Source organism: Dermacentor albipictus, chromosome 8 (genome assembly GCF_038994185.2).
Source record: "Dermacentor albipictus isolate Rhodes 1998 colony chromosome 8, USDA_Dalb.pri_finalv2, whole genome shotgun sequence".
NCBI classification, from domain to species: domain Eukaryota; kingdom Metazoa; phylum Arthropoda; class Arachnida; order Ixodida; family Ixodidae; genus Dermacentor; species Dermacentor albipictus.
The window spans coordinates 33,074,666-33,098,198 of record NC_091828.1 but is presented as its reverse complement, the minus strand read 5'-3'; the positions used below and the strand labels follow the sequence as shown (position 1 = coordinate 33,098,198).

Here is a 23,533-nt window from a genome sequence, read left to right as displayed (position 1 = left end):
CTACCCACGGGCTGCCAGAGCGAGCCAGAGCGCATATGTTTTTCTCGTATGGCCCCGACCACCGCGCGGTGCACTTCGGTGGGCGTTCGGTTTGCTCTGGCCGAGTGGATTTTCACCTGACAGAGTTTTGGAAGCTTTCTGGCTAGCAGAAGAGAAAAAAAAAACAATGATCGCTCGCCGCCATCACTGTGGGGACTCGAAGGATTGCACCGCGTTCATTGAGCGGAACCTTTCCGGAAAGTCTTGTTTCGCCGGTGTAGGATACTGAGCAATATGCGTATGGTTCTCAGTGGGCCAATCGTCTCATGTTTTCTTTGGTATTAATTCTGTAGCCCCATTAGGTGCCCGATGTAGGCATTCGATTCTGGCCAACATACTTTCCTGTGCGTTCTTTTTTCATTTGGGTTCCTCCGCCCCTACAGAAAAAAAATATATTGTTGCGGCGCAGCGAATTGTCGCATGGTGAACGTTCGATTTTGATACTTCTTTTGCGGAAAGTAATGGGTGACGGGACGCTTCAGTTGCCGGATAAGTTTATTGTATTATTGCGAAAGCAATTATATGGACACTCCAGGCGCATTCCTGCCATCGCCCTCATGTTTCGTATAAAGTCCAAGGGTGATAACATCGTGACTACGCGCTGCATGCTGTATGTGCGAGTGAAAGTGTAGGAGGGGCGGTGGAATGGGGGAGCCGACGATGGTGGCTCAGTCTTGTGTGCGCAAAGGAGAAAAGCGGGGAGCAAGCGCACCGCCTTTCGTCGCGCGCAATACATCGGGGGGAGTGGATGGAATGGGAGTGGAAACTAGGATTCTGTGAATCTATGATTGTGCAACATGTTTATTTGCCTTGTTTGACGCATTACATACAGTTACTTTTTCGTACATACATAGACTCATTGGAGACTTATACGTATACTTGAATGTCTTGTTGCGATGTTTTGTGTATACATGCAGTGAACTATGTTTCCAGTGACACTTTCTTGTCCTTTATCAAGCCGTATTTTCACATTTGTATATCCCATTGTATCTTTGCATTTCTAATGTACGAGGGCGAGTCAAATGAAAGTGCGCCTACCCTAACCGCGCAATAATGGTTCGGTTCATTATCTGCGAGGCATGCGCGTAGGAGAACGGCATGTCTCATTTACAAAAGTGACACGCAGGTGTGAAGATAAATGTTCTTTAATGCTCTCATACACTGGGTTGAATATGGTTGCGTCACATAATGGACACTTCAAAAGTTGAACAGCTCGGTGTCGCGAAGTTTTTGACAGCTAAAGGTGTTTCCGAAACAGAAATTAATCGCCGTATGGCTGCCGTTTACGTTGAACACGGCATTTCATTGACCACTGTGAAGCGTTGGAGCAAACGGTTTAAAGGACGTTGTAAAGACATTCCAAGACCGGGCCAAAACCATCGTGCAATCACCCCCCACACAATTTCAAAGGTTCATGAGCTGATGAAACAAGAACGGAGGATAAGCATCGATGAACTGGCAGACCGTCTCAACATCAGTCACGGTTCGGTTCACGCCTTAATTCATGAGCTTCTCGGTTATCGGCTCTTTGGTGCGCAATGGATCCCCAAGATTTTGATCCATAGCGAGAAGACGGAGAAGTTTCGCGCTGCCTTGACTCATCTGATCGGATATCACAATGAGGATGACGACTTCATGTTTGCAATTGTGATCGAAGACGAACCTTGGTGCCACTACTACGAGCCTGAAACACGACGGCAAAGCTTACAGTGGAAACGTTCGAATTTACCACGCCAAAGAACGCAAAGGCCATCATTTCCGCTGGAAAGGTGTTGTTGACTTTTCTTTCGGTCGTCAGGGTCCATTACTGATAGAATTTGCTAAATCTTGAGAGGCTATCAATTCTTTCCGATATTGTGAAACGCCAGAACGGCAGTGTGTCGCAATCAAGAACGAACAACGTGGAAAATTGACGAATGGGGTCATCTTGTTCCACGACAATGCCTGTCCCCACGTCGCTTATGTGGTTAATACAAAACTGGCAAAGTTCAAGTGGGAAACGCTGCAGCATCCGCCATACAGCTCAGACCTGTCCCCTTGCGACTTCTACATTTTGGGGCAACCGAAAAAACAGCTCAAGGGAACCAGATACAGACTTTATGAAGCAGCAACCCAAGGAGTTTTATAAGACGGGAATCACGCGACTCGTTAGTCAATGGGACAAATGTCTAAATTCTCATGAAGACTACTTTTATAAGAAGTACCCCATTGTTGGCTCACGTTCATTTGACTTGCCCTCGTATATCTTGCAGAATTCCTGCTTTTTATACGTGCCCTCTGTTGCGACTGATTTCGGTGCAATTACTCACGATATACGACCGGTGACAGCTGCTTCTGCGTAATACATTAAAACAAATTACAGCGTCATTGAGATTTTTCACTGGCCCTTGCATATATACAAGAATGTAAGCACGGTTCTTGAATGACAAAGTTTCATTAACATATTTGTCCTCAACTTGTTCATTTCATTGCCTTTTAATTTTTCATATCAGTAGCATGCACTGCTCTCCTGGTTTGGAACTGATATAGTTCTAAAGTTCGTGTGATATTTTCTTTACTAAAATAGACCAAAATATGGAAGTATTGATATCAGTTATTTTGGGCAATATTTTTGGCACATACGAGTATATTCTTTTATGAAAAAATACATATTTTATTGTTTTGACTGTGCGTAGCGTTCAAGAATTCGTTTGCAGCATCTTTGGCAATGACAATGCAGTTATTATTCATGGATTTGATCCCTTGACAAATTGTTTAAGAGGAAGCTTTAGCTCGGGCCCAATCCGACGCGGCCTATTCAAATACTTGTAAAACGCAGAAACCCTTTTCTTAGATAATCCTGCTAATCGCTTTTATTGAAATTTGTTGCATTTGAGAGAGAAAGTTAAATCCTAGTTCTGTTGGAAACACAACTTCGATTTGGGGCCTGAATGTTGTTTAAAATATTTTGAAAAATTCGAAAGTTTGAAAATATAGAAGTACGACGTTTACAAACTAATAGCTATGCATGAATAACAGACATTGTGGTTCTGTAAACGGCATCTATTATAACAGTCAAAGCGGACAAGTTTCCTATGTCAATTTGTATCTTACGTGAATTGGTTACGTTGTGTACAAGGGTTCTGCACAAACCGTATTTCCACAATACTAAATTTTTTTGAGATTCATGTATAACATATCCATTTTGTCCGCTGTAGATGTACTATTAGATGCAATTCACAGAATTGTGATATCACTTTTCATTGTTGAGTCACGGAGTTTTAAACTTGATAGTTTCGTTGTCTGAAAATTTTCGATTTGGCCAATTTTTAATAAATAATTGACCACCTAAATAAAATATTTGAAACCAGTAGGCACTAGAATTAAACTTTTATTTTAAATGCAACAACAAAATTTCTGGCTACGCCACTGCTGTCGCATATTCAAGAAACTACTTTAAATGTGCAAAGGGTTAAATGGCGGGCGCATTATGCATTTCTGGAAGATGCCTCTCCTGCGTTCTTGAATTGTCACTGATTATAGCTTCCGTTGACAGCGTTATGATTTGTGCGTGTTTGTTGAACATTTGCAAAACGAGCGCGAAAGGAAGACTCACTGCGCTGCCTGTCACCACCTTGAGAAATACCAATTTGTCGCATGCGATGTTGCTTGTGCCATCCCATCATAATCTCTGCTAGAAGTGCCGCTGACGTCACTAGCGCACGACATGCCAACGCAACGAGGAACGCTTTATTGGTTTCTCGCTGCCACCAGTATGATCGCGCCGAAACTTTCCGCGGACTCCTGATGAGTTGAAAAGATCAATTTCGGAAGCCAATGATGTATGTCACTTGGATCCATCCGCGAGACGTCGTGGGTTGGTGCAAATTCACTGACCCTTTGCGGCAAAGAGCTGATGTATATCTACGGGCGTTGTGCCAAAGGTGTTCGTTAGACGGTCTCGGCAAGGATGAAGGTGCTGACGTAACTAACCATGGCGTACCTTTCTTCTCTATTGTCCACGCACCTGGCCCAGCGATATTGCCGTGTTTCCGCTCTAAGGAAAAGGATAAAAAATTCTGGGGTTTTACGTGCCAAGGACACGACACGACATGATAATGAGTCACGCCGAAGTGCGGAACTCTGGATTAATTTCAAACACCTGGGGTGTAACGTGCATGCAGTGGACGGTATGCGGGCGTTTTTCTTATTTCTCCCCCGTTGAAATGCGGCCGCCGTGGCTGGGATCCGATCCCGTGCCCTGTGCGTAGCAGCGCAACGTCAAAGCCACTAAGCAACCACGGCGGGCCAGGAAAAAAATTCAAAGGATTGGTCGTCTAAAAAAGAGCCACGGTTTGAATGAACGGTGGCTTGAAAGACTGCGTGAATGACATTGCCGTCATTGGGAAAGTAGATTACGATGAGTTCATTCTTCAGTTTTGAGAAAAAGGTGAATGGGTGTGACGGTGTAAGATATGGCTAGTGCGGCGGGTGTTTAAGCAAAGAAAAGCAGCAAAAGTGTATGGCAACGATTGCCACAGAAGAGCCGCGTGATGGGTGCGTCGTCTTGCTGGCGGTTGGAGGATCGCTCCTGTAAAAGTGCCACATCACTCAGCGTTGATAGCGCCCTCCAGGTGACGAATAAAGGCAGCGTATACAGTGCACCCATTCATTCGTAGTGCACCAGTCCATTCGGTAATCTTCTTCTTCCGCAGAAAAATTCGCCAGCAACGAGTCCTCAGTCCCAGAAGACGGCAGCTGACACTTTGCCTGCTGTCAGAACAGGCCGGGCTTTTCGGACAATGTAGAGGAAGGACGTTACCATAGCTATTTTCGCGTTTTTCATTGGTTCATAGAAAGCACCTATGAGGTACTCGGTGAACTAAACGAGTTACCTGGTTTATATCTCGTAAAACAGGGGTTAGGCCATGTGTGATGTGCGGGCAAAGTTCAAAGTGTGCAAATTAATTACGGCCTTCTCAGTAAGTTGCTTCTGCAAGCACTCTAGAGCTTTAAAAGTGCATGTTAAGGACGGCGTATAGTTTATCTAGCTATACCGGAAGAGATCAAAAGAGATCAGTCACTGAAATCAAAATTCGATGAAAATGGGGGACACATTATGCCTGAAGTGTGTACGAAGTTAAACGTGTGTGGAGAACTACGGTCTTCGCTAAATATCCATTAAGCAAGGGTTCGAAAGCGTGTATGTGTACAGCGTTTCAAATGGATGAGTGATGTGCTGACAGTGTTTTAAGGTCTATAGGTTAACTATACGGACAACTGAAACAGGGAGAGAAATGATCCATAGAAAGGCAGGGAGGTTAACTAGAGGTAGTTCCAGTTGGCTTCCCTGCACGGGGGAAGAGTGGGGGTATACAAAGAGGTAGAAAGCGGAAGAGGTAGAGAGAGACAGAAAGCGGCAGCTCAAATTCCTAATGTAACTATACTCGATAGAAACCGCTTCACTGCAAATTGGGTTGTGTTTCTCCACGGTAGCATAAGTGCTCTCTTCTTACAAACGCATTTGAATGAGCATTTCGCCAGCTATATACGTACGTCATGCGAAAAAATAGTAAAGCTTTCCACACAACATGGTTATTGTACTTACTTCTGCAGCTTTAAGGAAAACGTCAAGTTTGATGAGAGCGTTTTCAAGATCCAAAAGTGATGTGACAGGTGCTCATTTAGGATCAGCACTTGCAGCCATAATTATTTGTTAAATACAGAAGCGAAAAGTGTTAGCATCGAAGGTCGGTGTCTACAGGAAGGTGAGAAAAATAGTTTATAGCCTCGCACGATCTCATAGGGAACTTTGTATGAATACTAGGTGGAGAGGTACCCGCCGTGGTTGCTCAGTGGCTGTGGTGTTGGGCTGCTGAGCACGAAGTCGCGGGATAGAATCCCGGCCACGGCGGCCGCATTTTGATGGGGGCGAAATGCGAAAACACCCGTGTGCTTAGATTTAGGTGCACGTTAAAGAACGCCAGGTGGTCGAAATTTTCGGAGTCCTCCGCTGCGTAGTGCCTCATAATTAGGGTTGTTCGCTTTCGGGTAAAACCCGATTTTACCCGATTTTTGCACCCCGAACGTGTTCCTAAAATATCGGGTAAAACCCTATTTTCCCCGATTTCTGAAACAACTGTGCGCGCGGAATTACTGTGCCTCCAGTTGGCGCGCAGGCGAGAGGAATTCGCAGAACTTGTTGAATGCTCGCATGATAGCACCAAAGCGGAAGCTATTCGAGCGATACTTTCTGAAAAAGAGGTTCTTTATGCAAAGGCAGTCTTAATGAGAGATGCACTCGAGCCTCTTTTAGTTGTCCAGAAAACGCTTGAAAGCGGAGAACTCCTCATGCCAAGCTTCGATCACCTCGTAAACGTCAAGCTACAGCAGACTGCCAACGAGCTTTCCACGATGATCTGTAAAAGTGATCGGGCGAAAGGTGTTTTGTCTATGTTGCCTAAGAGCAGTGCCATATTAGTAAAAACTTGTTGTGAAGAGTTCTGCGGCAAAATCTCCACAAAATGGGACTGCACTTTGAAATGGAACGTCTCAGACAAAGAAGAAAACCAGTTGACATTGTGGAAACTGGGAGCCGTACTCGATCCGTTCCAGAAGCAGCTGCTGAGCCAGTCGTTTGATGACTACCGACCTCTCTTTAATTCCGTGATGGACGATGTAGGCTCGCTTCGCGAGGAGTTCAACCAGTACTTGCTGGAAGCAAGCCCCACAAATGAAGGTGTTGAAGTGAAGGACGTTTGGAACGACGCAACTGTGCGTTACCCAAGGCTAGCAAATGCAGCGTTATCATTGTTGTGCCTAGCTAATGGCAGCTGTGACGTTGAGCGAACGTTCTCTCAGCTAAGGTACCTGCGGAGACCAGACAGGTCTCGTATGGAAACCGAGATGTTGCGCATGCAGATCATTATGTATGTTAATAAGGATGTGTAGAACGTCGATGACTAGCCCTCGTGAATAAAATGTTTCTTTTCTCAAAACTGACCGTTGCCTCTCACTTCGAGTAATAATTAATTACCAAAGAAACGCCAAGTTTTGCAATCTTTTCTTGAAAGCAGCCCAAAATCTACCCCTAATTGTTACGCACCGGTTAGAGCAAATCGAATAAATAATTAGTTTGCAAATTTAACCCGATAAAACCCGAATTGCGTCATTTTTCCACAAAAAACCCGATTTCTCCCCTATTATCAAGCCGAAAAATAACGCCAGATTTATACCCCGCGAATTTGAAAAAATATAAAACCCGAAAACGAATAACCCCACTCATAATCAGAAAGTGGTTTTGGCACGTAAAACCCCATAACTTAATTTTTTTTTAGTTGGAGATGTGATGTGTGACTCAAGACCATAACAGCAAGAACAACCAGTGCACGATGTATGTAAAAGTCTAATAACTTCATTCGTGCATCGTCGATTACGACGAGTTTATTCTCAGAACTATTTGAAATTAATGAACGGTACGTACAAATTCCGAAAGGAGAGTGAATAAGTGGAAATGAACCATTCTGAACATATTTGAGATAAGACTAATTTAATTTATTTCGCCCTGATTCTGTATACGCAACGTTAGAAAATATGGTTGAACTTTGCGAGTGTACACTAAATCTGAGGCGACGAAAATGGTAGAACCGCCACACATTTGTTTTTGCTTGATAACACCGAAATCCCAAAATGTTATGAGATTCGTTTGACCACAATTCAGAGGTGCAAACCAAAGAAAAGTTAGTCATGTTAGCGAATGTCATACACGGTTCGTCTAAGGCGCCGTGCAGTAAAACTGATTAGAGAGGAATTGGCCCTTCCAAGCAGTGATTGAGAGCGTGGTGTAGAAACCGCAAGGCCCTTTCTATATAATTTATTATACCGTTATTAAAATGTGCGCATCGGTCAGCATACCGAAAACCTTGCTATCGCCAGTAGCATGGCAATTGGGGTTTATGGGCGAGCGTCATAGTAAAGAACTTTTTACGGTTGGAGGCCTGCGCACCTTATGCATGCTATGATGCGATGAAAGCCGCTTGATTAGCCAATCTGAGCAGTGTCTGGGCGAGCCTCATACGCTTTCCACAGTAAATCGTTTTTTATTCACCCGGCAGCAAGACCCGAGAAGTACGCCCTTTTCCGTGAGTCGTGCGTGCGCGTGACGAATTGGATCAAAATCGCCGAGCGAACCAAATCGCTGATTCACCTCACGCACATGTCTTCTCCCTTGCGTGTTTGACATGCCTTTTATTCGAGCGCGACAGGACCTCTAACACTGCGCACATTCCTGGTTCCTTGAGTGCCGTTTCATTTTGAGGTGTCATTTGAGGTGAGGGATTCTAGGTGCAGGGTATATCCAGCCGGAACTGCCTCTGGTTAACCTCCCTGCCTTTCGGTGCATCCTTTTCTCTCTCTCTCTCTTGAGGTGCCAGAGCCTCGTTTCCTGCAGCCATGTTACTCTCACCCTGAAAAAAGTTCAAACTTGTCAAACAGGAACTGTTTCGCTTAACGTCATGTACCCTTGGACACCCTTAGCAAGCACCTGCTGCTTTGTTTTAGCCGCAAGCTGGTACATACACAAGGCTTCGCGCTAAGCTTGACTGAACCATATATTCAAGCGCTTCAAGTTTATTAGCAAGTGTTTCGTTCAAAGCAATCGCGCGATATGAGACGCAGGGCGGTCGCCGCGCCAAGTCCGCAGCGGTAAAACTAGGGAGGGGAAAATCAAATTGAGGAAACCGGCGAGAAAAGTCACCCCGTGCCTTCGCTGCTGCTACTACTGGCACAAATTGAAGCGAGCGTCACGGTAGAGCTGCCTCTCGCCTCCGCTAAAGCAGACTGACGTCAGGGACGCAGGCATTGCGTCGCTTTATAAGCAAGTGGCGAAACGCACACGTGTAGATCGCAGAGCGCGTGCAGACCCGAGTGTCGTCACCAGGCTCGACGATCGGGCCAAGGAACGCTGGAAAAGCAGCTGGTGCACCCTCACTGGTTGCGCGTGCAGAAGAAGCGAGCAGGAAAAGTGATCCGGAGCCTTCGTTGCAGCAACTGTTGCTAGAAAGATGCAAAACATCTTTCCGCTTCGAAGGTCACATGCTACGTAGGAATGAGTGGCGCCGCTATGCAAGTTGTTGTATAAGAATTGTTGATAAACTCCTGAAAATATACTCTCGGGGAAATCTTCTTGGAATTTATGTTCCCATATGCTTATCGGCAACACCGCTCACGGACATGTGATCAGTCGTGCTGACTATGCTTATAGCTCAGTTTAAATTTTAAATTAAATGGTGGGGTTTTACGGGCCAAAATCAATCTATCGTTATAGGGCACACAATGAGTCAATTTTTGAGTACAAGGAATACTGAAGATACCTGCCGCACTTAAATACATACCACATATCGCGACTATGTGAACTCAGCCAACATAAGTAAAGTGAGAACTTGTACATTTTTACGTTGCTGGCGCTTTGGTGTGTGTAAAATAGCTGTTACATGCGCGCTAATTTTGTTGTTCATGTTTCTTTCGGTGGCGTATAATTCAGGGTACTATCTACAGTAGTTACCAGTTCGTACTTGTGGTGTTGAAAGGTGTCTACGCTTGGCGCACAAGTTACCTGAACATTGCCCGCGCTTGAGCATCGCTAACACGTTGCCTTCAGACTTTTCGGAGAAAGCAAACACGCCCAAACGCACGCTGCTATTGCCATTATTTGTGGGCAAGTAACGACGACTGCCTTGAAATGTGAAAAGAAGAAATGCGTCATTTCGGAAACACAGGTTAATGTCAGCAAATTTGTTTCTTTTTAGCAGTTGCATAAACAGATCTCTGCAGTTTCCTGCATACTTAAACGACGCGCTATGAAACATTGGCTGCATATGAATAACCAGTTGACCCACTTGTTTAGAACTTACTCGCTTTTATAGAACGCTGTCGATCACTTGATAAAGCAACTTAGCAGGGACCCTGCTTGACCCACGCACATTTAACTTTGCATGCACATCAGTCATGGCGTTTCTTCCACTTTGCCCAAATTCGATCCCAGTGGCTCGTATACTTCTCGCAGTAAATCCAGCTAAATTTTACACCGTTCGTAAGACCCCCCGACCCCCTACCCTAGCCCCCGGCCCCTCTTTCTTTTTTGAAAAGCAGTAATTAAATTACACATTCAGCTTTACTTACACGTCACCCATATTAAGCCTCTACTTCCACGAAATATAAACGCGGTATCTCGTTTAGTTCATGTTCATCGAGGACATCGCGTACGCTTCGTATTATGCGCGAAAATAGAGAAAAGCAAGCACCGAGTAAAGATTTTGAACGCTGATAAATAATCCAAAAACACTTTCTCCACAAATCACATTTAACATGGCCTCTATTTAATAGAATGCAAGCTCGGTCCGTCGTAAAATAATCTCTGGATACTAGGTAAGGTTTCAGAGGTCAACCGCAAGATGCTTTCGAGCATCATACTGCGTTGCAATACATCAGTTAACGCTGTGGAGGCTAGAGAGACTTCTTGCAGTGGCTTCGTTCGTACTTGTGATAGCGCCGACAGGCGTCGTTCAGTGTTTGTTATCAGAAGCGGATAAGCAACCGCCAGCGCGTATAAGAAGCACGCGCTGTTCCGAATAAAGCATTCTCTGTTCCGGAGCCCGCTGGTCTTCTTGCTCGTCACGCTGCGCGCCTGGGCGCGTCCCCGCCCGCACGTAGTACACAACAGTACTTAGATCTAGTTTGGTGTTTTTTTTTATTTGACGGCATATGTGCGCAACTGTTTTTCTATGTAGGCTCAGTATTGAATGAAACAAGTTTTAACCCTTAGAAACAAACACGTTGTGGTGTACGGCTGCTAATGCGTTGCTTTCGATAATTTTTATTTTTTTTGTTTTTTTTCGTTTTTTTTTTCGTTTTTTTCTTTTAACTTCGGAACCGCTCGCGAGAAGCCTCGCGTGCATGCTACCGCGAGCGAACGCTGTTGGCGCGCAGCGAAGCATGGACAGAATGCCCAGTGAACCATAGGCGGAACGCGTGGAGTGTTAACTTTTCTTGACCGAATTTCTGGAGTAGCTTCCACAGCGTTGACTGCTATGTATGCAACGGAGCATAGTGCTTAAAGACTTTTACGCAAAGCCTGTATTTAACCAATGGTCGTGAAACTTTTCGCAATCACCGATAACATACCCTATATTCCTTTCAATTGACAACTTTCTGCCGCATTATTAGAGCGCTTACATGGTCACATTCGGCGAGCCAGTCTTCCACGTCGTGGTCGTCTGTGCCGCTCAATATAGCCGGATCGCGCTGCCGGATGACGCCAGAGCACACGATGGCCGGGTGCACGCGAGCAGCAGCCTGGGACGGACCCTGTTCATCCATTGCAATAGCTGGTGGTAGCGTCCGACTGCGGAGTTACAGGATGTCGGAGATACCCCGCACCTCCACCAAATAAAACGGGGGTGTTTGCCTAGCAGCACTAGTTCTAGGTTAGTAGCGGTAGGCTGAAACAGGTCGGTGCTAAAGCGAAATGGGGAAGCAAGCGCTTCTCGTTGTCGTCTTCTCTTTAACCAGCACCATGTCTCTGCCCAGTGCCTTCAGTACAGAACATTATTCGATGCACGATCAAAGGCTGGTAGCCTTATGGGGCACTATAAACGGCAGTGAATATTCGCTTACGAAATAAACACGCCTGCTGTCAAAGAAGCCATGCGGAAGCATGTCGTCACGCAACCAGCTTTCGCAAATGAACTTGCCGGGCTCCCGTTTCACAGGGCCTGTACCTCCAAAACTGGGGGAGGGGTGCGCGGGAAGACGTGGCTTAACAAGGCGCCAGCCTTCTCAGTGCTGCTTGCTACTGGATGCTTCATCGCGAAAGTGATATGATTATATCAGATTGGGGGGGACTGGCGGCGCCGGCATCTCCCCAGTATTTGCATCTGTGGCCGGATGCAGTGGGTAAAGGTTTGTGTGACTTTACACCGAAAAAGAAAATGACCGTGCTAATTTAGATCGCCATTCGGGATCTCAAATCTGTCTACGAGATCTCAATGGCCCCGTTATGCGTCCTTTAGTGTACTGGTCTGCCGTATAGGGCGCCTTTTGTCTGTCGTCAGCTGCCTCCGCGAGATTGAACATTGTGATCGAGTATGCTCGTCTTTGCGGGAGGACCAGTAAGGCGTACCTGTAACCTCCGTCTCTCTCTCTCTCTCTCTGCGCAGAAACACCGCAAGGACGTGAGCAACTTTGACAAGCAGTTCACCAGCGAGAAGATCGAGCTGACGCCCACCGACAAGCTGTTCATGATGAACCTGGACCAGACCGAGTTCATGGGCTTCTCCTTCCTCAATCCGGAGTTTGTGCAGCACGTCTAGCCAGACTCTTCCGCCGCCTATTTATTGTTTAATTATTATTACTACACCGCACCCGACGTCAACGATGCGTGCCTCCCCGCGAGGGGGTCCCACCACCATCTCTCTCCTCAGGACTCGGAACCTTCATGCCCGTCAACACACACTGCATTGTACTCGGGGACAAGTTTGCGTGGCCGTCGGGCTAGGGCGGTGGGCCCGAGTCTTGTTCCTACATACTCAACGCGCTGTCGCCGAGCGGCACATGTACGCGACGTGACTGAGTGCTTTCCCCCGTAGGCTGCAATGGCGTTTGTCTGAGGGCTCGCATCCTTGGGCAGTTTGAGCTTTGTTCAGCAGAGGGGTACAGTCTCTTCAGGCGGGATTACAGGTTTCCTGGCCACGAGCGGCAAGATGTATTTGAGACTGCCTGGAATGACTGGTGGCGTACCCGTTACGAAGGCATATCAGACGTTGGAGTCTTCTCGCGCATAAAGCTAATGTCAGCCGAGTATTTAAGAGGGCGTGGCGTGGCTACTAGCTGAGACAACGACGCGATATTCTTCACTGCCATTCGGAAGTTGTCCCCGAGAGCGTCAGTGGTATTTTCACGTTGTTTTCACATTCGGCAGGACGTGTGCTTGAGAGAGTTAATCTCGGAGTGCCAGACAGGCTGGAAGCGCGCCGCGTACGTGCAAGTCTTCAACTTGGGCCGCAGGGCATGACCCCAGCTTATGAACCTTGAGCTTCGCAGAGCACTATCCAATGAGCACTTCGACTGTTCCTTGCTTCGCAATTTTTTGCCTAAATTTTCCATACAGCAGTGTCACAGGAGACGTTGGTTTCCATGGAACTTCCGTACGTTAATGATGTGCGAACGTTGTAAAATCTCGATGGACCTCTTGTTACACCCGTGTTACACATGTGTTAGTCTCGAGCTTTTGGTGATACATTATAAGCGTCGTTATCGAAACAACTCTTTACTCTATCGAATGACGTCCTCAAGGGACGTTTTCTGTCCTCGACGTCCTATGGAAGCTGTGTCTATACGTGGTCCTTACTTCCGGCACTGTCACAGTACGGGGAGACTCGCGTCCCACGAATGCGATTCTGTTTTCTCTTCACTTTTAAGCAGCATGCCACCGCGTTTTCTTTTGGTGATGGTTGAGCCCATGCATCATTATCATGTTGATGGGTCTTTCCCCCCCGTAATTCTGTTACTAGTGCAGCGACCGAGAACGTGGATGCAGGTTGTAGTAATGGCCCGCGGACACTTCCAGACCAACTTGGAAAATGACCACCGGAAGTTGTCTATGGAAGGCCAATTTTTGACACGACCATTCCTGTTGGCATAGTCTTCCCATCGTTGTGAAGCAAATCTCGACCTCGTAATGTTGTACTGTCGTACCGAACAATCGACCCACTCAGGAAAGTTCGTCAAAGTTTCAGGCAAGTGTCGGAGATGAAGTGGAAAGATTACGCTCTTGTAAAATTTGATTTCACCCTGCGATTCCCGGTTTTGGCGGAAATGCGATCGTTGCGACAAAACTTGTGGCTCCCTCTATCGACGGCTGCCTGCCAGGCGCTTGAAAATGACTAAGCTCCTTCTTGTACGCGGGGATATTTCAGAACTAGGCCAGCATATTTAAGTCGCAAGGCTTTCTAGAGGCCGTTCAGTAATTTCATGGTACAGATGATGCGTTTTGGTATTCTAGTCTGCTCTTTTTTTTATTCGTGTAGCATCAAAGAAGTTATCACGATCCGCTAACTGCCGTAAACAGTTTGCCAGAGGTTTATTCGTTGAAAGGCGTGACTGGTCATTCGGGGAGGGAAGGAGGGGGACTCGGCTAACAAGGAGATTCAAAGGGAAGCTAAGGACGGTAGATTTAACGACAGAAAATAGTTTGACAGTAGTAATGACAAGAGATGAGAATGCGCAATTAGACGGAGGCAGTAGTGTTACACAGGTCATATAACTGGTAATCTAGAGAATATAGCCGATGGTACACCGAGAAATTCACAACGCAGCCTATGAAGGCGAATAAGTGTGTGCACGATGTGAAGAGATTCTTAAGTTCCCCATGTATTGAGTGGCTGCGGTTGATGCCGGGCAGGGTCGACAGGAAAGCTGTGGTAGAAGTCACCGACCTGGCAGTTGGCCTCTGCCGGGTGAGGACTACTAGGAACTGAAAACAGTTCTCAAATTGCCCAGCTTGGAGCGGCAGAGGCGTCAAATACATATGTTCTTTTGTCAGAGCGCGCCGGTGGAACTACCATATTCGCAACGTGAAACGCCCTTTGCCGCCGCGCAGTTGACAGGTCGGGCTGTTTCTTTTTTCCTTGATCGACCTCGTGTCAAGTGACTTGGGTCGACTAGAAGGTCAGTGCAAGAAGGCACGGTCACGTTTGTTCAAGTCGAGTCATGGATAGTGATTCGCCATTAGCATCGAACGCGACACCTTGTGCAGATTACGCGGTTTAGCGAACTTGTAGCCTCCAGTATACAAAACATGTGAGATAATATGTCCCCGCGTATAACAGCGGAGTCCGCGTCGGTGTGCGTTGTGCACAAGAAAAATGGAATAGGGCTAAACACCGGGCCACAGAATGAACCTCTGTGTCACTTTGGTGAAATTTCTCTTACTGCGATCGCAGGTTTCCTGTTTTTCACGGCAGTGCTGGCTAACGACCGGCCCCGCTCAATTATCTTCATACCAATTCAGTTAGAATCACGTATTTCGCATGTTTGTCTTGGTGTATTTATGACTTAGTTTGACCCGCTTCCTCCTTGTAACGATGCTGGCTTGTAATTCCATGAACATCCTCGAGACAGCGAAGATCGCTCCGTCGAATTAGCATGTTTTGGCGCAACACAGTCTAATTGAAGTTTGTCTCCTATTTATGACGAAGGCACCGTGGACGTTTCATTTCCGCCACTGTCTGATGTGGCCTTTGTTTAGGCCCTGTCACCCAAAAGTGAGTGATGAGGTCTGTCTAAAAGATGCGTGAGTTTCGGTGAGCCACCAGAGGGAAAGGGCTTGCATTTGCCCCCACAAAGAAGTATAGTGCCAAAGAAACCATGTACCATCGAATGCGAGCATCCGTTCTCGATACTCTGTCCTCGCGTCTTGTAGTTTTCCGCTGGCGACTTTCAAAGTCGTCGCCACGACCTGTTTATCGGCCTTGAAGTGCGCGTCGAACCGAGGCGGTGAGCAGGCTTTCGGCTCCGCTGTTTGAGCACATTCTTATTTGTAGTTTGTTTGAGGCATCGTTCACATCTCCTTTAGTTGTTGGCTCAAATCAGAGACCAGCTGCTTTTAATATGTGGTCCTGAACGCTGGAATTTCATTGAAGATCGTCCGAAGCCAGCGTGCATCTAAAAGCTCAGCGCAGCACTTTATTTTCCAACAAAGGTCATTACGAGCCTTAGAAAGATTTTGACAGTATGAAGTTGACGTCCCCCATAAAGTTGTTAACGAATTGCCCTACAACGACCCTTATTCATCGCTCACAACCTCAAAGCAGACCTTATCGAGCCAATTTTATGAAATTCCTTGGTTATTCTCTGACCATTTGAACGTCGCTAAAAACGTTTTGCACCTCTAGGTGCTCTTCGCTGGTTTGAGTTGAACGGCATGCATTAAAAAAAATATTCCAGTTTTAATAAATGCCGCGTTCCGTCTCACAGCTTCGCTTTTGCGTGGCCAAATTCTCCAGCCGCCGCTGTGAAAGCAGAAACGGAAAGAAAGTTTTGGAATCTGGCAGGCAGTGGAACTACAGCCGCTGACTTGGTGGTCTACAAATGCATATGTACCGGACATCGACAAACACACTGTATCACTGCTGAAGTAGTCATTCAACGTGTTTCAGGTGCGCTGTCATTAAATGCGAATAGAATTTGTAGTACTTGCGCATCTAGTCAAATGATGTCCTAGATGTTTGTTGCATTTAGTTTTGTCTTCCTTAGCTTGGGAAGTAGCCTAGCTTGGGAAGGCAGTACGAAACTTGATGAAATTATATTGCTGGATAGGCTAAGTCCGCGAGCCTTTGTATTGTGCCATAGGCTTTCTTGATGTGTATGTTCTTGCCGTTCGGCGTCTGCTCAGGAACGTACACGTCAGAGCGTCGTTTGTCCTAGTTACGATATGATCGTTTTTGCAGGGGCATCGAGAATCTCGTTGCGTTGTGAATCTTGAGGAGGCCCCGTTCAGTATTAAGGCACATGCTTAAAGGCAATTGCCGCTAAACCCGGGTTTGTTGCGACTTGGAGCTATACCAGTCGTTAATGGACTGTTTATCCCTACAACCTCGCCGCTTGGCTGATCATTGTCAGCCACTGGAGGTGTCATTTTTTTGCAAAGGCGTGATGGGGACATGTTTTTACGTATTGAGAAATTCTGCTTTGGAAGGTTTGGCTCATGAAATTTGTCGATCAAATGTGAGGAAGGCGAATTACAGTGCCGCTATTTATTCATAAAGCTGAGAGGTGTTTCTACTGGCTTATGTTTCATTCCACGAAGTAAAACTGCTTGTCGGCAAAAATCTTGCCGGAGGAAATTCTCCTAGGAATCAAACTCCTTTTAAAGTTGGCAAACTCACTAATTTCCTTGGTAGTTTTGTCGATTGAATTCGTCAATTGAAATTGTGTATGAAAGTGTATGAAGTAGAAACTTGAGTTTCCGCTTCATGCAGAACGTAAACTGGTCTTTGATGAAGCAAGGTTACCAACGACTAGTTTGGCGGCGCATTGCTAGTCGACTCGAAACTCTGACGCTAGCGATGAAATGCCGAACGAGCGCATGTCTGGTGAAATTTCGATTTGCAGCTCAGTGAGACTGCTTTAACATTTCATATTTAGTGGTCCAAAGTCGCGGTCATTAGATACCAGCAGACGTCGGCAAGACCATTTTGCAGAAAGTTTGAAATAATTTACTTCGGCTTTCCTCTTATGTGTGGTTTGTGAAAAGTCAGCAAGGTCTTTCGGAATAGACTGATTTCCTTTTCATAAGTGTACTGACCGTCAACGTTCTTGAGTTACGCTGTGGCGAATGCCTTTCCTCAAGCTTTTGAGAGAGCTCAATGTAAGTTTTCCTGCTCGAAAATATCGCATTTAGATTTTTGCCGGGATGCTTCAGCAGCTTGCTTGAGAATACTTGAGATGTCCATGGAACGTTTGAAAGCTAAACAGTCGTGCGAGCGAGCCCCAGGTTGCATCGCGTTCTTGCTATCCTATTCTGCGTAGTATGCGGCTCATCTTTGTTACATTTCCCTGTCTACGTCACCACGCACTTCGGCCACTTTTTATATGCGGGGCGAAGTAGTTCTACAACTAGTGGACTCACTTTTATTAACGGTGCTCTACGAACGTTGCAGGTCGCCCTTTAAAGCCAGCTTCACAACTTGCAAATTGTGCGTGTTTTCAACCGCAGCGACTGCAGAAACGGGTCCTGTGCGGCGGTGCGTTGAGGCGGTGAGTCTAGACTGGGTGAAAATTTTTGCCGTGGCGCTGCGGCTGACCAATAGTGGCGCCGCACCACTCTGACGTATGTGCTGACGCTTCAGTGGCAGTGCATGATTGGAGAGTGACAGTCGCCGAGTCGGCGGACGCTCAAAGTTGCAAGATGTGAAATAAAGATCGTGGCTGCGTTGGTCTCTCGACAGATCATAGCCGACGGTGAGGCACAGAGAATGTGTCGAGAGGTCTGCCGACAGGGAGTCCGAGAACATCTCGACCTGCCACGTCAACGGTGCGAGTCCAGCGAAGACGCAAAGAATAGAATCGGGAGACAAATCCCGGAATTGTGCACATTCTTCCATTATTCTTTCTTCGGTGTCTTTGTGGAATGCGGGGTTTGCATGACGAAGCACTATCAACTAGCTCGATTCTCTGCTCTTCTCAGCTCCGGCGCTTCTGAGCATGTTTTCCCAACTTTTGAACTTGTCTTGAGTAGCCTGCTCAAGACGTGCTTGCCCACCTTACCGATCCACGGCACAAGTACGCAGCTCCGGCTGTGCCAGCGCCAAGAACTCTGGGATAGTATGCATTCTTTTGTCAGTGTGCATCGAACAAGCGCTCTCGTAATTCTCTAGAACCATTAATTTCTTGTGTCTAACGTGTGTCTGCAATAAGCTTTACCGTGCAATAATACCGTGGACCACATATTTTTCTTGCCTATCGATGGTTTACGCTGAACAGCTTGACGAAACTTTTGTTACCTCTGTTCCAAGGCCTTTTCTTGAGGCTAATTGATGGTGTGCAACCTTGGTAAAATCTCTGTGTTTTCGCGCTTCAAGACGCGTGATGAATTTCTCTCCGCATTTCTCGCCGCCCTTCACAAGGTAGTACTTGTGTAATCTTTGTTTCCTCCAGCAAGAAAGTTCACCTGCAGTTTCATCTCTTTCGAAACCAGTTCTGCTTGGAACAGATCACAACCGTGGCAAGGCGGTGTTTTCTTTTTTCCCCGCTCAGTGCTCCAGATTGAAACGTTTGTGTTTGCAGCCAGATAACGCTGCTCTTTGAGGTTGTAGCTGGCTGAAGCAATTCCGTGCTTAGTTGGGGATATGTACTGAAACATGTTCTCTATTGCGATGGCAGTGTAACTTTCGTGCATGAAGAACGGCTGTTTCATTTAGACGGTATTCCCCAGGAATTGCAGTGGCATCTCACCTTATTCCCAGAAGACGTGAGGCCTTCCGCTGCGGTCTCCGTATTTCTCGGGGCGCAATGACGACTTCTCGAGCAACTGAGCTTCGTTTTCCTTGTCCTTCGAGTCGTTATAGTCGCTGCCGCCGGCGCCTAATAACCAACAGCGATGTGTGCTGACGGATATGCTGTGTAATTGTGATGCCAGTGTTTTACGACGAGCGAATGCTCTCGCGACGCACCACAGTGTACAGCTCTGCTCGCTTTGTGTCGGCAGCAAGCCACGAAAAAAAAAGGTCTACTGTGAATTCCAGCTATTTGCCTTACCACATACCTTATCGCCTTACCGTGTACAACTCGAAACCTACCACCCATTCAATTGCTTCGAACGAGCTGTGAACTTGGGATCTTGTGGCGGAACCCTCTTTTTATGCTCGCGTCTACAACCCTTCCCTCGTCGTGAAAGCTTCGAGTTCACCCCCACAAGGATCGTTCGCTCCCGAACCTCTGGTGTCTGCTATATTGTAGTTCGTTAAAAACCCGGATATGTGCCGTCCTAGCATAAGCAAGAACAAAACAAGGGCAGTGGACGGCGCATATTTGCAAGCATTTGTACTGTGTATGCTCGTTGCTTTTAGCCAACAAAAAGCATTCAACGATGGTTTAAATTATATGCTAAGCCCTGTTTTGTCTGAGCTACGCATGCCTCGTGACGGTCTCTACTGAAGGTCGCACCTCATCGAGTTGTTCGAAGACGCTCAACTTACCGACTCTGGTCATTTCACTAAGGTGTTGAAGAACGCGGGTATCTTTTCCCCCCTTTGTTTCCTCGTAAATATCGCAACGCCTAATCAATATAACATGTTGTACGAATATTTCTTAGCCACTGTATCGTAGCCGCCTCTCTCCCTGCTCGAACATTACTGGCCTGCTCCTTTGGCCTGGCTAGAGCGTGCGATGGAATCTTATCCCCACCACCAGGTATCTATGCCCGAGCTACGCGAACCGACGTGACGTGCACTATGCATTTTAGCGATGACTCCGTATGCGGCGGAGAGAGTGCCAAAATGGCGGCGCTTGAATGTGATCGGCGCCGATGCAGTAACGCTGTGACGACAAAGCACTAGCTATGGTATGAAGCGTGCTCGTTCCACCCTCTGAGAGGATGGCCCTTGTCCGGGTCTCGAAGAGCCAACTTTTACGCATGCTCGGTTCAGGAACAGTAGTCGGTTTAACATGCCTATCTGTTGTACCAGATTAGTCCGCCCTACGATCTTGGTGAGCACCGAATCTTGGAGTTTATGTTAACTCGAGAGTTTCGGCACGGCGTGCTCGTACGTGTCCCAGCTGCCGTATAATGACAAGCGCTAACCTAATGCGGCGGCCAGCGATAACGCTAGTAGCTGCACTTCCTGAAGCTGTGTTTGAACATTGTCTCTGATTTCTTTATTGCATTGCGTGACCGTGGACCACATGTCGCCTGGGAGTTGGGCTCGGCCGAGAGATTGAAGCACCCATTTATGTACTTTCGGAAGATGGGCTTGGATGGCATATTGTGTGACATGTTCAGCTGGGCGCAATTTGAAGGGTTGTCGCTATAGCGCCGAGGTCTCCGCATACGTCATGGCATTTCTGTAATACTGCAACCACAGTGTGTGCATGTTCGTCCTGAAACTCTGCAGTCTGTGGTTGTTTCAAGATGTGAAAACCGCTGCTGTGGCTTGAATGGTAGCGAATAAGAAAACGTACCCAGAGTGTATCGTGACACTTAGGTATATCAGTTACGAGTGCTCACGTTCCGCACATCTCTTGAGAACGCGTCACACGAGCGGCGGTATTTTTTTTTTCTACTTTGGCAAGCCTATAAGTGGCAATATTTTGCGCATGAGTTCAAGCCGTGCATGTAAAGGTCCCCTAAATACACGAACCACGCTTCTGTTCTTTGCGAGAGGCGGCTTCTGTGGCGCCTCGAACTTCCTGTCTATAGGGTCAATTAAAGGGCTAGTATCCGCTTTCGCCAGCTGCGTACTACACCCGCAAGCATTAAAAATGGGTCGAAGTGAATGTCTGCACGAGAAAACGGGATTGCACGACAGGATGGTTGCGTCTGTCGTGTTTTCAGCCTCCAGCGCGGATCCTCTGTCGCTAAACCGATGCGAAGCGCGTCTGTTCTGAGGCGAAGTGTAAGAATATTTTGCGATATCTGCGCACTTTTCCCCGTGCCAAGGTTTCCCTGATATCTCTTCTGCGACTTCAACTTTGGCCGCCGTTCACGCAGTCGCTTGTGTGCCGTTGCGGAATCGTCGAGCACAAGATAACGGAAAATATTAAGTACGCGGCAATGTTATACCTTGTGGTGCGACGTCCGCAGTGAGAAAGACATTGAGAGAGTGAACAACTGCACCTTTCGATGTGTAATGTGGAAGTGAGAGTAACTAGCTACAGCTCCGATGTCCTTACTGCGGAAGGGCGTGGTCTATGGAGAGTGGTAAAAAGCGCGAAGGTACGAGATGCAGGGGCCTCGTCGATCGACTGCACGCATGCGCTCAGTTCGCTTTTTCTATAGGAAGAACAGTGTGCCGCCATATAGTTGTGCTGCTAATTAAGCAAAATTGTAAACCTGGAACAAGCCAAATTAACCACATTCAGAATCGCAAGAGTAAACTCTCTCGATTCTTGGTTTTGGTAATTGCATTATCCTGTTGAGGTTTCATTCGCGCACGATTGCCCGCGTACCCCAGAGCTTCCACGCGTTTCTTGAAACTCCACTGCGCACGCCAGCGAGTAAAACTCTGCACATTTGTGCAGTGTTTCTAAACTTAATGTAGGTCGTAAATGTAATTGTCAAACACCGTCACTCTAAAATTTTGAGCCACTAAAAAAAAAAAAAGAACGAACATCTGGAATGGTGCAGATGTGCGAACAGTTTCGGGAGTTCAGGCGCTCGCTCACGCGCTCCATGGTTCCTCTGAGGGCGTCAGTTGCCGCACCTTCTAGCAATCTGCCGGCGGTGCTTCAAGGAACCAGCAAAATGTGAATACGCGCTACTTCCTTTGTTTTTTCTTGGGTGCTGGTCCTTATTTCGCAGGATCATGAGTGCTTCCTAGCAAAGAAAGCGCGCATTCATTTCTCTCTTTTTTATTACTAGCAATGACATCTGCGCTTTCTTTCTTCCTTTGGGTGGGGGGGGGGGGGGACGCGGGTGCAGCAACTTGTCTCCAACGGAAACCGTTGCTATAGTGACGCCGCAACGGATCGCAATGCTACTGTGTGAACGTTGGCTTCAGTGTCGCGGGGACCGTGGAAGGACAACGTAGTGATGCTTGCCGCGCAACACCTTCATGCAGTGTTGCTTCTTTAGGTGGGAGGATCTGCTAGGTGTGGCTTAATTTAAAAAGCTCACACAGCAGCACACATACGATTGTTTCCGACAGGATTTTAAAACAGTGCCTGCTTCGATCGATTTGTTTTATGGCGAATGTTTTGCATATCCATGCAAGAAATTCAGACGACTGTATCGGATTGCCAAGGTCGCTTTATTAGAGTGACGCTCTGCAATGTTGGATTGCGTATACGCTCTAAAGAGGACTATCTGTTCACGCAGCTCGTTCTGCCCGCTTTCTCTCGCTACAGATGGAGCATTTTCAAAAGGCATATATGCATCTCGGCGCAGGTGTGACATGATAAAAAATTTTGATGCCTTAGCACTGTTTTCTAGCATGGAATTGCAATGACAGTGCCTATATGACGCACGGTACGCCATCCGAACGTGTGCGTTTACGCTCATTCTTTCTCTTTCCTTTTTTTTTGGTAGGCTCACAAAAGCATCAAGTGAATTCTAGGGGATTATGTATGCGCACGGCTATAGCGGAATGCCCGCACGAAGAATGCGGTGGATACGGTGGTTTGCGTAGCCCGATAACACCAGCATTTATTTATTTATTCCTCAAATGCCCCTGGGGAGGGGTTTTACATGATGGGTGGGTAGCTTCAAAGATCAAACTGTTCAATAGCAGTCTTCAACTCAGTCGCACTGGAGTGGTGCGCCGCTTCTTCAGGCAGGTCATTCCAGTTTCTCCCTGTACGTGGGAAAAAACGAATGCAGATGGGACGATGTGCGCGCATGCGGGGGGTACACCGACTTTGAATGATTAGTCCGGGATGTATGCTGGTGAGTGGGTGATATGACGCTGTTACCAATCGGGGCATGATAAAATTTGTGATATGGAATGAGCCTGGACACTTGACGTCTTGTTCCTAGACTGGAAAGATTCGCATTAGATTGTAGTGCCGTGACACTAGTATATGAAGAATAGTCATGGAAGATAAATGGGGCTGCGCGGTTTTGGACAGATTCAAGCATGTTAGAAAGCTTAGTATGATGAAGGTCCCAAACTGAGCATGCGCATTCAAGTTTGGGCTTTACCACAGATTTGTATGCAAGTGTTTTTACCGGAGGGGCAAATTCCAGATTTCGCTGGAGAAAGCCTAAGGTGCGGTTAGCCTCGCTGGTTATTTTAGCTATGTG

At 46.9% G+C, this 23,533-nt stretch overlaps 1 protein-coding gene across 1 annotated transcript in view; it reads left to right on the top strand.

Moving 5' to 3' along the window:
* Pkc53E (Protein C kinase 53E) overlaps positions 1-22,166 on the top strand; it is a 235,858-nt gene extending 213,692 nt beyond the window's left edge. Inside the window, exon 11 of the mRNA XM_065431311.2 lies at positions 12,234-22,166. Coding sequence (XP_065287383.2) covers positions 12,234-12,386 — 153 coding nt within the window. The 3' untranslated portion in view covers positions 12,387-22,166. The remainder of the gene's footprint in view (positions 1-12,233) is intronic.
* The last annotated feature ends 1,367 nt before the right edge of the window (positions 22,167-23,533 follow it).